This window comes from Microcaecilia unicolor, chromosome 1, assembly GCF_901765095.1.
Source record: "Microcaecilia unicolor chromosome 1, aMicUni1.1, whole genome shotgun sequence".
NCBI classification, from domain to species: domain Eukaryota; kingdom Metazoa; phylum Chordata; class Amphibia; order Gymnophiona; family Siphonopidae; genus Microcaecilia; species Microcaecilia unicolor.
The window spans coordinates 328,655,762-328,671,888 of record NC_044031.1 but is presented as its reverse complement, the minus strand read 5'-3'; the positions used below and the strand labels follow the sequence as shown (position 1 = coordinate 328,671,888).

The window sequence follows — 16,127 nt, the reverse complement described above, 5'->3', positions numbered from 1 at the left end:
AAAATACTGAATAATTTTCAAACCCTGATATTTCATGCTCAGAGAGGAATCTAAGCTAACTCCAAGATTCTGGATTTGATGCAAAATAGGAATTGAGACATCATCTATTTTGATAGAGCCAGGAATATCATCCAAAAGATGACTTGACAATTAAAAAAAAGTTGTATTTTATTCACATTTAACCTTCAATCGGTTGCCTTTCATCTACTGCTGAATAACACGCAAACTCAATGACAGTTTGTGAAAAGCAAAATCTACTCCTTGATCAATCTGGATAAGAAACTGAATATCATCAGCATATACTTTAAATTGTAAATCTAAGCAGCAATCGACAAAGAGGCAGCAGAAAAACATTAAAAATAGAACAGCAGATTGAGCACTTCCCTGGGGAACTCCAGCTGTACAGTATTTTACAGTAGACTTAAAGTCAGCTTTCAGCACATAACTTGAATCTACCAGACATTTAGCTTTTTTCTTTGCAGCTCCTATCCTTTGGAACTCTATGCTGCTTCTCATCTGTGCCGAACTCTCTTTCATGAAATTTAACTCCACTTTAACAGCTTTCAACACCACTTATGACTTTTTTTCTATTCTTCCACCACTGTTTCTACAAATTACCCTTGATATCAACAACCTTTTCTCTCTCCCCCTCCCGTTTCCCTTCCCCACCCTTCCTTGTGTGAATGTTGGACCTTTGGATGTGTTGTCTTAATGCTTCCCTATTTTCATTTGTAGCTCCTTTCCATTTTTTTTCTTGTTTTTAGATTGTGAACTGCTGTGATCTGTTAGTCAGCTAATGGTGGTATAGTAAATCCCGATAAACTATAACTATTTTCTATTTTCCATAAAAGACTGAAACCAGCTTAAAACCTGACCACTCAATTCAATAGATCTCAATTGTTTAAGCAAAATCTGATTAACTGTATCAAACGCAGCAGACACATCTAAAGTAATTAACAAAAAATGATCACTTAAATGATCACTTTTAACAAATTCGGTCCTCACTGAATCTAACATTGTAATTAGAAGAGACTCAGTTTCGTGATTTTTTTCTAAAACAAAACTTATGTGGACAATTTCCAACAGTTGACCATCCTGCTTATTTTCGAAAGAGAAGGGTGCCCATCTTCCGATACAAATCGGGAGAGGGGCAGCCTTCTCTCAGGGCCGGCCAAATCGGCATAATGGAAAGCCGATTTTGGGCGTCCTCAACTGCTTTCCGTTGTGGGGACGGCCAACGTTCAAGGGGGCATGTCAGCAGTGTACCGAAGGCGGGACGGGGGTGTGGTTAAGAGATGGCCGCCCTCGGCCGATAATGGAAAAAAGGCCGGCCCTGACGAGCGTTTGGCTGACTTTACTTGGTCCCTTTTGTTTCATGACCAAGCCTCGAAAAGGTGCCCAAAGTGACCAGATGACCACCGGAGGGAATCGGGAACGACCTCCCCTTACTCCCCCAGTGGTCACCAACCCCCTCTCACCCAAAAAAAATTTTAAATAACATTTTTTGCCAGCCTCTATGCCAGCAATATGCAGGTCCCTGGAGCAGTTTTTAGTGGGTGCAGTGCACTTCAGGCAGGCGGACCCAGGCCCACCCACCCCCTACCTGTTACACTTGTGGTGGTGAATGTGAGCCCTCCAAAACACACCACAAATCCAGTGTACCCACATGTAGGTGCCCCCCTTCATCCTTAAGGGCTATGGTAGTGGTGTAGAGTTGTGGGTAGTGAGTTTTGGGGGGCTCAGCACCGAAGGTAAGGGAGCTATGCACCTGAGATCAATTTGTGATGTCCACTGCAGTGCCCCCTAGGGTGCCCGGTTGGTGTCCTGGCATGTGAGGGGGACCAGTGCACTACGAATGCTGGCTCCTCCCATGACCAAGTGCCTTGGATTTGGCTGTTTTTGAGATGGCCGTCCTCAGTTTTCATTATAGGCAAAAACCGAGGCCGGCCATGTCTAATGTCGGCGATCTAAATGTTGAGATTTGGACGGCGCCGACCGTATTATCAAAACGAAAGATGGACACCCATCTTTTTTGATAATACGGGTTACCCTGCCCCTTTGCGGCGCCGTCCTCAGAGATGGCTGCCCTTATAGATGGGCGGCCCTGTTCAATTATGCTCCTCCATATGCTAATCTTTCAATAACTTTAGCTAGATAAGGCAAAGTTGAGGTTGATCTATAATTTTCTGCTATATTAGGATCTAATGTTGAATTCTTCAGAAGAGGTCTCTCACCCCCCTCCCTCCTACACACACATTTTAGTTTTGTTGTTTTTGGTGAGCCTGGTAGCTAGAGATTCCCAGATGTAAGGATACAATTGTTCTGCTTGTCCTCAGAGAAAACAAAGTTACTTATTTGTAGCCAGTGCGTTTTTTCCAGCAAAAAAGGGGCCGGTACTCAAATGCTAGGCTACTCCACAATAGCCAGGCCCCCCTGCAACCAGTCACAGAACCTATGACAAGGCAGAATTGGTATGTAGAGCCTGAGCTCTTTCATTAAAACTTGAGGTTCATGGGTCAATTTTAGCAGATAATGGAAAAGGTGCCTGTACTCAGTACCCCAAGTATTTTTTCTTACATTTGTACCTCATGCTTTCCCCACTTATGGCAGGCTCAATGCGGCTTACATGGGGCAATGAAGGGTTAAGTGACTTGCCCAGAGTCATAAGGAGCTGCCTGTGCCTGAAGTGGGAATTGAACTCAATTCCTCAGTTCCCCAGGACCACAGTCCACCACCCTAACCACTAGGCCACTAGGCCACTCCTCCACTCCAAAAAAAAGCCCTGTTTGTAGCAAGTGTTCTCTGACTACAGCAGGGTGAATATCTTTACAACCCTCTCACCACCCTTTGGAGCTGAATTCTTTTTAAGCTATTTTATGATACTGAGGGTGCTGTGCTCACGCGTCAGGCAGAAGGTACTCACACATGTGGTGGAGCCGCTGCCAAAAGCCTCTTAAAGTAATAAAGTGCTAGGCAGCATCCACACCGGGCTCCGTCAGGATGACATCACCCAGATGTAAAGATATTTGTCCTGCTGTCCTCAGAGAACACCTACTACAGGTACAAAACTTTGCTTTACATACGTATTTCATCAGTTTCAGTATGAATACTTACACCAGCTCTAGTGGAAGCGCTCATATCTAATTATAACCATGTATCTAACCTGTTACTCTAGTGTTTTATAAAGTAAAGTAGGCACCTACTTTTCTTAATAGAACAGCTGCCACTTGTGACCTCTAGGCACCAAAATATAGGCACAGTGTTATAGAATTTTCCTCCATGGGGTAATCCTATAAGGAGCTGCCTAGATTAAAATAGAAAGTAGATGGGTAAATGTTGGTATTCTACTCATTTACACAGCATGTGGACATGTATTAGTGTAATTGAGCAGAGTCCAGCTCTGTACTGTTCTGTAAGTATTCACAGATATTTGATGGTATGTACTTTGCAGGTGGGCAGACCCATGGGCGGAGTTTGGTCGGAGCATGAATGGGGCACATGTTTATGCAGATAGATTATCAAATACTATAATCTATGCACATAGGGGCGATTCTATATATGGTGGCTATAAAATTGGCACAGAAATCAGTGCCAACTAAGTGTATTTTATAAGCAGCACCTAAAAATGCACGTATCAATTTACACCAACAAAAATGTGGCGTAAATCCCAGCATGTAGATTTAGGCACACTGGGCCATATTCTATAACTATGTGTGTACGTTTCAGAATGCCCATAAAATGCCCATTTCCCCGCCTATAACCACAACCTTTCTTGATTGCACACATTAGAAGTTAGGTGCACTGTATTACAGTATGCACTTAGCAAGTTGTGCGCATAAATTCTAATTAGTACCAATTAGTGTTCATTATTGCTTGTTAAGACCTGTTATCAACTCTGATTAGCTTGTTAAGCAAATTAAGTTATGCGCATTGTTATAGAATACGCTTGGATTTCAGTGCAGATCTCTAGACTCACTATATAAAATCCAGGGGACAGTACCTCACAGTCCAGATGCTAGCATTTACAGTAGCTCTGTGGTTGGTGTAAGTGTTTGAATCTAAAATATAGGCATATATTGATGTAGGCATCTACTTTTCTTTATAGCTTAGGCTCCAAGTGTATTCAGGGTGACTAAAAGTTAACACCCATTTATAGAATTAATACATGAATAGTGCCGGGCCAGATTATGGTCAGAGCCAGGGTGATACCAGAATATATCTGGATAGCGGCAACATTCAGTCCACTATCAGGATACATTTTCCCATTAACTTAGGACAGCAAAAAGGCTGCCCTAGGATAGCTGAATAATGTATCTTGATAGTGGATTAAAACTTTCTGCTGTTTGGATAAATGTTGCTGCTGCCCATATTATCTGGATATTTAGCACCAGCCTCTACCTGGATAGCGATGCTGAATATACACATTTTTTTCATTTCTGCAACCAGTATTAAAAAAAAAAAAAGACTGCAGTGGTTAAATATTGACCTAGATATATTCTAATTGCATATTTCTGAAAAAACATAAGGAATACTTTCCTGAATATACTCCTGTCAATATGCATCATACAGTGGTCAGTGCTTTTCAAATGCGACTGCCACAGGCAGAATTAACCATGGATATTAAATGCAGGGCCATGACCAGGCCCTGGCATTGAATATCCATGACTAATTTGGTCTATGCTAGCCACCAGGTCTTATGCGATTCCTGGCTGTATATTATCTAGGACCCTCATAAGGGTATCCAGTCAGATCCCAAACCCCTCCCTTCTTTTCAATCTCCTGAACATCTCGCAAGCCTTTCCAATCCCCCTTCTTCCTTCCAACTCTCACAAACATCTATAAAGCCCCTTCTGATCTGCCTTCCCTCTTCCCCCAGAAGATCTCACAAGCCCCTCTGGAAACTGCCTCCTCCATATATCCATAAGCCCATCCCCAGGATCACTTTAGGCCCATCTGCTCTATCCCTGGTTGTCTAGTGGGGAGAGTGGCCTAGTGGTTAGGGTGGTGGACTTTGGTCCTGAGAAACTGAGTTTGATTCCCACTTCAGGCACAGGCAGCTCCTTGTGACTCTGGGCAAGTCACTTAATCCTCCATTGCCCCAGGTACAAATAAGTACCTGTATACAATATATAAGCCGCATTGAGCCTGCCTTGAGTGGGAAAGCGCGGGGTACAAATGTAACAAATGTAACTGACTTTGGTCCTGAGGAACTGTGTTCAATTCCCAATTCAGGCACAGGCAGCTCCTTGTGACTCTGGGCAAGTCACTTAACCCTCCATTGCCCCATGTAAGCTGCATTGAGCCTGCCATGAGTGGGAAAGCGCAGGGGTACAAATGTAACAAAAAAAAAAGGTCGTGGCCATGGGCGGATCAGGGGCATTTCCTTAAAATGCACGCACTGTTCTAGAATAGTGTAGACCTGTTGTGCACTGGGATTTACACCTGGGTTCAGTTGGTGTAAATCCTCAAAACCAAAGTTGATTCCAGCGGTATGCACTATCTACAAAGGGCGCAGATCCCAGAACATCCATAAATCCCAGATCTACATCCAACTTGCAGACTGGGATCACACCGGGATTACACCTGGTTTCAGTTGGTGTAATTCCTTGCGTGCAAAGTTGAGCGTGGATTCCTGCACTATGTACTATTCTACATCCAACTTGCACACTGGGATTACACTGGGATTACACCTGGTTTCAGTTGGTGTAATTCCTTGCATGCAAAGTTGAGCGTGGATTCCTGCACTATGCACTATTCTACAAAGGGCAAGGCAAGGATCCCAGAATGCCTGTTATAGTATACCACAATTGGCGCAGAATTTTGAGTGCCGTTTACTGAATCCAACCCTCTTAATTTTCCTAACACACATCTACATTCCATGAGCTGACAAATATCCTGGCTAATATGTTGCAAATTCACATGTAAATTATACTATTTTATAATCTATGCTGGCAATTCTGTAAATTGGCACCATAAAATAGGTACCTCAAAAAAAAACGCGCTTTGCACCAATTCTGTAATGGTGTCCCAGGTGTTTAAGGCGGCATTGGTGTACCAACATTTAAGAGCAAACACTTTTGTCAACTCAAAGGCAGACATAGGTGTATGTACCTAAAAGCGCCATGCCATACAACCTAAATGTTTCTATAATTTGTGCATGTCACTGAGTGAAACGTCTATGACACGTCAATGCTCCATCCATGTTAACACCCCATGCAGTTGCCTGCTAATAGACTAAGGCACACATTTAATAGAATAGCATTCATTACTTCCATGCATAACTGACAATTATTGGTGCAAATCACATGCGTAATTATTCTATGCATACGGGAGCATAATTGGTACCTAAATTTATGCACACCTTATAGAATTGTCCTTCACATGCAAATTTGTGCACCCCACATGTCCTACCTCTCTCCATATATGTGGATGCCCACCATCATTTAAACATGCGTTATTGAATAAAATACCACCAAATGGGCACAAAATGTATCACTTAAAGTACCTGACCCCTTTTAACAATTATTTCCTAATTGTTTGTGTGTGCACTGTTTGATTTCGGAGGCATATAACAAGTGTTTATTTTATTTTTAAAGGTATCATTAGGACTGCTTTGCCAAACATGAACAGAGAAAACAAGGAACACTACCAAGTTGTTATCCAGGCCAAAGACATGGGCGGTCAGATGGGAGGACTATCTGGCACCACCACAGTGAACATCACTTTGACAGATGTCAACGACAATCCTCCTCGATTCTCCCAGCGTAAGCCACAGTTCATAGTTTTTCAGTCTTGTGTTAAACTTCAGGATGAAAGTAGTATAATCATCATCTAGTCTAATTTAAAGCACTTTGAAGCTCTAAGATCAGGCACAAAGAATGGCTCTATGTATGGATTTATTCACATTTATTAAGCCATAAAATATAATGGTACAATCCAGGTGTCAACCAGGATGATTACATTTAAGAGCTTGTTGTTCTCTTACTAATAATCTATAGGATGTATTGAACACAATCAGCATGCACAACGAGATTTTTGAAAAATCCTCTTCTTTTATAGTCAGAACAGAGAGATCACCCTAGGATATCACTCCATGGCAGAAAGTGTTACACTTACCACATGATAAGTACCCAAATTACTATGTGTAAAGTGCAAAGCAAGCACAGTAACGATTGGTGGCATGCCTTGCATTTCCCCATACAGTTACCCCTCATTCTACAAGTCCTTTTGTGCATTTACATTTATACAATACTGCCATCTACACGGTAAGGCCCAGATTCTGTAAATGGAGCCCAAATTTGGGTCCCCCCAAAAATGAGTGCTGAGTGATATTCTATAAATGGCATTCTGATTTGGACACCATTTATAGAATAGCGTGTAGCGCCAGGATGCACGCCCAACACCAACTGAAACCCGCTGTAAATCCTCATGTGTAAATTAGGTGCACATCTCCCAAATTCTATAATAGTGCACAAATCTTAATTGAATGCCCTGACTCTCAAGTGATTCTCCCATGACCGCACTAAAAGATTTACATGCACATCTTTATGGAATATTATAATACCTCTGTATTACTCTGTGGTGCAACCTTACCTTGAGTACTGCATTCAATACTGGTCGCCATATTTCAATAAAGATATAATGGAATTAGAAGAGGTTCAAAGTAGAGCAACCAAAATGTTAAAGGGGATGAAACTGCTCCCATATGAGGAAAGAGTAAAGAGGTTAGGTCTCTTCAGTTTGGAAAAGAGATGGCTGAGGGGGGATATTATTGAGGCCTACAAAATCCTGAGTGGTGTAGAATGGATAAAAGTGAATCAATTGTTCACTCTTTCAAAAAGTACAACGACTAGGGGACACTCAAATTACATAGGTTTTCATGATTTCCCTAATGAATATGTTTGAGATCTATCTGCATGCACTGCCTCCATTGTATAGATCTCATTCATATTCATTGTAGAAATCCTGAAAACCTGACTGGATTGTGGCCTTTGAGGACCAACATTTGGCACCCTTGATATAAACTATCACATTTTTGTGCATACTGAGAGAACCCCTTGTTCATTTATGTGCATATGTGAACATATACACGCACAAATGAATAGAATTCTAGCCTGTATTGTCATTTTTGCCAATTCTTTACAGAATTGCACCTTAACACATGATCTAATGTGCATAAGAACATAAGAATAGTCATACTGGGTCAGACCAATGGTCCATCTAGCCCAGTATCCTGTTTCCAACAGTGGCCAAGCCAGTAACTGTAATGCCAGTGCAGTAGCTGTTACCGTGGCTGTGTGCTCACAATGTGCATTAATTTGCTTGCTTTTCTGCACATTAGTGAAGGGCCCCTTAGTCTCATGCTCCTTTGCTAGTCTAGTTACACGAACATATCTTTTCTTCAAAGAGCAGATGAACATTGGCTTTAACTGAGAAAAATGCACTTAAGCATTTTGTTTTTCTTAAGAAACTATAAAAATATTGTAGCTGTTAATTAATTGCTTAACCATTTGGGATATCAGTACTTAAGGCAAATATCTGAATTAGATGTGTTAAGGCAGCCTGTTATAAAAAGCAAAGCTGTGAAGTGGCTTACCCCAGTGAGCGTGCAGAGCAGTCAGCAGCATTGCTTTCGACATGTTGAGCTTATCAAGGCAATTTGTGTAGTTTTTGCCATCTGTTTCTTGGTATTATGATTTTCAGATTTTTAGCCTCACACATGTATGAACCCACTTTTGCTTGGTGTCTTGTTCATATGATCTGAAGTATAGATCTCTGAATCAGTGACAGATTGGAAACCAGGAGTGAACGTGGGGGAATATTTTTATGTTTGTCCTCAGATATTTGGTTTTTTTCTCAGGTTCTCTGTTTTTTTGTTTGTTTATTTCACATATTCATGCACTGCACCCACTAAAACTGCTCCAGGGACCTGCACACTGCTGTCAGGGAGCTGGGTATGACATTTGAGGCTGGCATAGAGGCTGGCACAAAATATTTTGAAGGTTTTTTTTTAGGGTGGGAGGGGGTTAGTGACCACTGGGGGAGTAAGGGGAGGTCATCCCTGATTCCCTCTGGTGGTCATCTGGTCAGTTTGGGCACTTTTTTGAGGCTTGGTCACAAGAAAAAAATGGACCAAGTAAAGTCGGCCAAGTGCTCGTCAGGGACACCCTTCTTTTTTCCATTATCGGTCGAGGAAGCCCATGTGTTAAGCACACCCCAGTCCCACCTTCGCTATGCTTCCGACACGCCCCCGGGAACTTTGGTCATTCCCGCGACAGAAAGCAGTTGAGGGCGCCCAAAATCGACTTTCGATTATGCTGATTTGGTCGACCCTGGGAGAAGGATGCCCATCTCCCAATTTGTGTCGAAAGATGGGAGCCCTTCTCTTTTGAAAATAAGCCTGTTTGGGTCTCATTTTCGAAAGAGAAAAACATTGGAAAAGTGTCATAAAGCAGCATTTGGATAAATCGGTATTTTCAAAACCTGTTTTGCAGATGTTTATGTATGCAATTCATCTATAGTGCATCCAAATCACAAGGGGGCATGTCGGGGGCATTTTGGAGGTGGGATGAGGGTAAGATTAGGGCATACCTAACACTTGGATGTTTTATAGCCATAATGAAACAAAATGAAAAGTTTCATCTAGGGATGAAACTTTAATGTTTTGGTCTAGACCTATTTTTAGAACAAATAAGGCACAAAAAGGTGCCCTAAATTACCACTGAATTGAATTAGGGATGACTCCCCCTCACTGCTCCAGTGATCACTGACCCCCTCCCACCCCTAAACAATGTGATTAAAAATATTAGTTACCAGCCTCTATGACCAAAAAGGTAATAACACAGAGCATAAAAACATATTACATATGGTATTTTCAAAAAAAAAAAAAAAAAGATGTTTTGCTTTTTCAGAAATGGACAAAATGCGGCTTACATATTGTATACAGGTACTTATTTGTACCTGGGGCAATGGAGGGTTAAGTGACTTGCCCAGAGTTACAAGGACCTGCCTGTGCCTGAAGTGGGAATTGAACTCAGTTCCTCAGGACCAAAGTCCACCACCCTAACCACTAGGGCAAACCATCTAAAGTCAGACTTAAAAGTCATATCTAAAATGCCCCTCTAAGTGTCCTGATAGGAAAACACTCACAAGGGACAGTTGTAGCTGGTATTCCTAAATATTTCATAGCTAGTCTAGCAATGACCAGATTGTACATAAAAAGGGGAAGATACCAGCCCACAATGGACAGGTGAGGCAAGATCCCCCATTCCACCCTACTGCTGATAGAAGCAGTCTTGTGGCACTTCCATAGTAGAAAGGGGGAATATTGCCTCTTTATGGAGGGATTGTGGGACTGGAAGGGGGGAGGGTGTGGTAACAGTGGTTAGTGTATCTGAGTTTAAAAAAAAGTTTTGGACAAGTTCCTAGAGGAAAAGTCTATAAGTCTGCTATTGAGACAGACATGGGAAAGCCATGCTTGCCCTGGGACTGGTAGCATGGAACGTTGCTACTATTTGGAATTCTGTCAGGTACCTGTGACCTGGATTTGCCACTGTTGGAAACAGGATACTGATATAGATGGACCATTGTTCTGACCCAGTATGGTGAAAATCTACTATTTCTGGGATAAGCAGTATAGAATGTTTTGTACTTTTTGGGGATCTTGCCAGGTATTTGTGACCTGGATTGGCCACTGTTGGAAACAGGATGCTGGGCTTGATGGACCTTTGGTCTTTCCCAGTATGGCAATACTTATGTACTTACTGTGGGGAGCGGGAAGAGAGAAGAGAGAGATGCAGCATAGGGTCTGTGTGTGTTGGGGGGGGGGGGAGAGGAGGACAGGAGGAAAGAGAGAGATGCACTCAAGGGGAGGGGGGAGGACAGGAGGGAAGAGAGACTGCATCTCTCTTCCCTCCTGTCCTCCCTCCCCAGAATGTGCTGCCTGCCTGCATGTGAGTCAGGCATGCAGGCAGGAAGTACACAGTCTGGGGAGGGGAGGAGGAGAGGGCCAAGATTGCTGGACCTCGTGGGGGGGGGGGAAGAGGAGGGCCGAGATTGCTGGACCTCATTGAGGGGGGAGGAGGAGGTGGGCTGAGATTGCTGTAACTCATGGAGGGAGGCGGAGGGGGGGCAATTTCTAGACCTCATGGGTGGAGGAGGAAGGGGCCAATATTGTCAGATCTCATTCTAGGGAAGAGGGAGACCGGAGGAGATCCTGGACTTGGTGGGGGGGGGCATGAACTATTGCTGGACCCACAGGTCAGTACTTACCAGCGGTGGGTAGGTGCGGGCAGGCACAGGCAGGCACCAGTGGCAGACAGGCAGCAGCAGTGGCAGCAAGGCACCAGTAGCAGGCAGAGATGGCAGCAGAGCGGGGTTTGTTGCAAGGAGCAGCGCTCCTTATTGGCTCCCTGGGCAAAGAGCCATCCTGGAGGTGTTCCTCAGGCAATTAGCCAATCAGAGGAACAGGACATAAATGTCAGAGGAAGGGAAGAAGGAAATGGCGGCCGCGTGGAAGGTAAGGCAACTCGGACCAATTCATTTATTAACCGCGATTAATAATATCACATTAATTGCAGTGTTGTGATTAACGTGCAGCCTTAATTATTATTGCTATATCATTACCTAGTTCATCAGGCTTTCCCTAAGAGATATTTAACTGAAAGCATCCTTTCATCTTCCTCCTCCTCCCACTTTCCTCCTTCATCCTCTTTCTTGATTCCTATTCTTTCATTATTGCATTCTCTCAACACCCTACTTTTGGCCTTGTTCAGATAATGCACAAGCATAGCAAGGGACTGTCTCTCTCTCTCTCTCTCTCTCTCTCTCTCTCTCTCTCTCTTATACACAGACACACACCATGACCTATCAATCATATTTCGTCCTAGTCCTTTTCAGAGTCACCTGTTCTATAGTTCTTTCTCATTTCCCTTCCTACTCCTTGCTCAATTTTATACACCTTGATTCTTCCCTCCAGCAGCTTCCTCCACTTTATGAAAAATCTTAGAAATGTTTGACTGAGTGAACAAGTTCCTCTCTTGGTGACAATGGTTCTTCACTCATCATTTCCTCATTCAGTAGATGTTGGGCCTAACACAGTTCCTCGTTCTGTTATAGTAGAAGCCCATATCCTGTAGTTTTTCATTTCACAACAGCTGTGGTCCAGCCTGGCATCTCATTCCGCATTTGTGGGTCCCCACCTTTGGCTGGAAGCTGCATGGTAGTTGGCCCCAAACTATATCCTCTAGACCTGCACAGCTTCAAGAGACTTGAGTTCCAGGTCATTGCACCAGCCTATCTGAAATGCTTTAATTAAGCTAACAATTCAGTCTAATCCTGCTTTGTATTATATGCAATGTCTTTTCAAGAGGCAAATTCAGTAGATACAGGATGATTGTTTTCTCCTGTCTTCCCTCATTCTGCATGATTGGGATTTATCATTTTAGTCCGTGTATCACTATGGACCTCAGTGGACTCAAAGCATTAGCATGTATCATTTTATGCAAAATATATCTCATCTGTCTATATTAACTGTACATGTAAATTATGCACCAACATTGAACTTAATGAGTAATTTATTTGTGATATGCATAGATACATGATTATACCAAGGGATCTCACACTTTGGTGAGCCAAAAAAGGGAGAAAAATCTTAAAGCAATATGGTACATATCACTAGTCAGTTTGTTAGCAAGCAGGGTTTCTATGCCTAGGTAGTCATGTTATCAAATGTAAAAGAAACTTAAATGAAAAACTCATGGAAAAAGCAAGGGAATGAAAACTGTTTGTGTGCTTTTAATGCTTTCCTTTGCCCCTAGCTCTTCAGTGAACCTAAGTAACAAGTTATCAGAAAGTAGAGATTGTGTAGGCACTTTTTTTTAACGAGTCACCCATCCCACAGCTGCTCACTGATCGATCACCCTTTAATTCAATCTCCACTTCTGGGAGCAGGGGAAGATTCTGTTTTTCTGTAGCCAGTTTTGACTGCAGAATTAGTAGATACTGTGCTATTATGAAATATCATCTGCAGCATTGCTCGATAATACTGTACATTCTTCTTTACAATATTTACTCACTGAGAAATATTTCCATTCATTCTCCCTGCCTCCTATTCACCCTTATTTGCGTTCCATCAGTAAATTTCCTTACCTTTATGTGACACAACTGACTATGAATAAACACAATCAGCTTGCCAATTTCAATTGAGTTTGAAAATTACAGCAGCTAATGATTTTTTTATGCATCAAATTAACATATTTGAGGTGTAATTGTCATATTTGACTACTACAAAGATAGATGATTTTATATATTAACTTTCTTCATTCCACATTCCCTTTCATTTGTCTTATTTAGTAGTTTATAGGAACTGCTTCCTTCTGTTCTGTGTCCATCTAGATATATCTGGGAAGATCGATATCTTATCCCCAAAAAGCTACATTCCACTTTCTTTAAAGAATAATCACAATAAAGCCTCCCTATCCTGAAAAAATACATCTAGGCATATGCTTCCAAGATAATAGTCAAAATTAAACTGTCAGAAGATATCTCAACTTGTTCAGATCTTAACAAGGAGATATGCCACTTCTTAGAAGGCAAAAAAGTATGCAATATATTTTATTCAAAGGTTGAAGTCTCAATTCTTGATATTTAAAGTCTTCTCTAAGAAACCTATAAAACATACCTTTAGGTGTCACTGTCATTAAGCACATAAAGTTCAGCAGCCTTAAGTTCAAAACTCTTATATAGTTGTAAAATTTCTCAGTCTTCCTATATATTATCATCTTATCTTGAAGAAAAGTAGATTGTAGGAATTTCATCTGCAGAACCTGCTCACAAAGTCCTTCCACAGCTACTCCTGTAGCAACGAGGTCCTTTTCCAACTTCAGCTTTTTTCCAGGATCTTGGATATCTGCAGTCAGGACCACAGGACAGATTCAACAGAAGGACTCCAGAACCTACCAAATGGAGTCTAGAGTCACTGTAGCTGGCTTGACCAATGGTGGTAATTGAAAAAGCAAGCCCTTGGCTTGACCTTCCTTAGCAGCCCCCAAATGAATCTCCACTACCGCTGGACTCAGAACTGTTAAAATTCTACACATGGCATCTGCGGTAAGTGTCCCGCTCAGAAATGCCTGCTCTGGAATAGTTTCTACCTTCACTGGCATATGCTATTTGACAGCTCCATTCCAGGGCGAGAGGGCAGCACAGAACCTGTGAGACTAAGCCTTAGCTTTGTTTCTAAAGCTGACGTCCTCTTTCTTGCCCGCAGCAGCTGTTTCATCCTTTTGGGTACATTATACTGTAACCTTTGCCTGTTGAAGAGGAGGGAAACAGATCCTATTAGTACATCAGAGGGTTTTGACTGTTGGTGCAACATTTCATTTGTGCTATCCTTGTATTGTTTAGTAAATATGAATGATGTTAGATTTGTATTTTTTGAGCCTTCTCAGCTACAGTTTTTCCTGGAGGGTAAAGGATCCATATTCAAATGAATTCTATAGTATTACTGTAATTTAGGAACATAAGTATTTATTGGGGTATTACCTGTACTTTTCTTGACTTGGTATATTTTCTTTTGAAATGTCTGTCTTCTTCTAGATTTACCTATTCTTGGTCTCCCATAAATGGTGCCAGGCAAAATTGTAGAGATTAAGCCATAGCAGAGAGATTAAATTAATTCTTTGCTTCAGTCTTCACCGAGGAAGATTTTGGAGAGATAATGGTGCTAGAAATGATATTCAAAGCTGACGAGTCAGAGAAACTGAATGAGATCTGTATAAACCTGGAAGATATAATGGCACAATTTGACAAATTGAAGAGTAGCAAATCACCTGGACCAGATGGTATTCAACCCAGAGTACTGACAGAATTGAAAAATGAACTTGCAGGACTATTGTTAGTAATATATAATTTAATCTTTAAAATCAAGCATGGTACTGGAAGATTTGAGAGTAGCCAATGTAAAGCCAATTTTTTAAAAAGGTTCCAGAGATGATCCAGAAAATTATAGATCGGTGAGCCTGACATTGGTGCCGGGCAAAATGGTAGAGATTATTATAAAGAACAAAATTACAGAATATATTCAAAAGCATGGATTAATGAGACAAAGCCTACATAGATTTAGTGAAAGGAAACATTGCCTTACCAATCTATTACATTTCTTTGAAGGGGTGAACAACATGTGAATAAAGATGAGCCTGTCGATATTGTGTATCTGGATTTTCAAATTTGACAAAGTACTTCATGATAGACTCCAGAGGAAATTGGAGAGTCCTGGGATAGGAGACAGTGTTCTATTGTGGATTAAAAACTGGTTAAAAGATAGAAAACAGAGAGTAGGGTTAAATAGTCAGTATTCTCAATGGAAAATGGTAGATAGTGGGGTTCCCCGGGGGTCTGTGCTGGGACCTCTGTTTTTTAACATATTTATAAATGATCTAGAGATAGGAGTAACTAGTGAGGTAATTAAACTTACTGATGACACAAAGAGGGGCATAATCGAACGGCGCCGGCCAAATAGATGGCCGGCCATCTATTTCAGCAGTGCCGCAAAGAGCTGTCTGGAGCCGTATTATCGAAAAAGATGGCCAGCCATCTTTTGTTTCGATAATACGGTTGGGGCCGGCCAAATGCCATAGATCGCCGGGTTTGATATGGCCGACTTTGTTTTTCAGCGATAATGGAAACTGGAACCGGCCATCTCAAACCTGGCCAAATCCAAGGCATTTGGCCGTGGGAGGGGCCAGCATTCGTAGTGCACTGGTACTTCTGGATATTTAGATCTTGCTGATCAGTTATGTTATGACTTACTTGTTCTGGAGTACTGTATTTTGTGATACTATTTTGAGAAATGTTCAATAAAGACCATACAAACTAAAAAAATCCCTGTAGTGCATTTTCCCTTGATGGCCATCCCTGAAATGACATGATATCCCTTAACGTCATTCTCTTGATGGCAGTCTTTTTTCCCGAATGGGAAAATCAAAGCTGTTTTTGCTCACAGCTTTTTCCATAGTAACAGTGGGATTCGAACCAGCCACCTCTGCATTACAAGACCAGTGATGTAGCCACTTGGCCACAGATCCACTTACTTGGGTGTCCCTCCCTTTTGATTATGCCCCTCCAGG

General features: G+C 41.9%; 1 protein-coding gene across 1 annotated transcript in view; it reads left to right on the top strand.

Moving 5' to 3' along the window:
* LOC115478355 (cadherin-10-like) overlaps positions 1-16,127 on the top strand; it is a 392,306-nt gene that overhangs the window by 181,453 nt on the left and 194,726 nt on the right. The window contains 1 exon segment of the mRNA XM_030215685.1: positions 6,597-6,764. Coding sequence (XP_030071545.1) covers positions 6,597-6,764 — 168 coding nt within the window.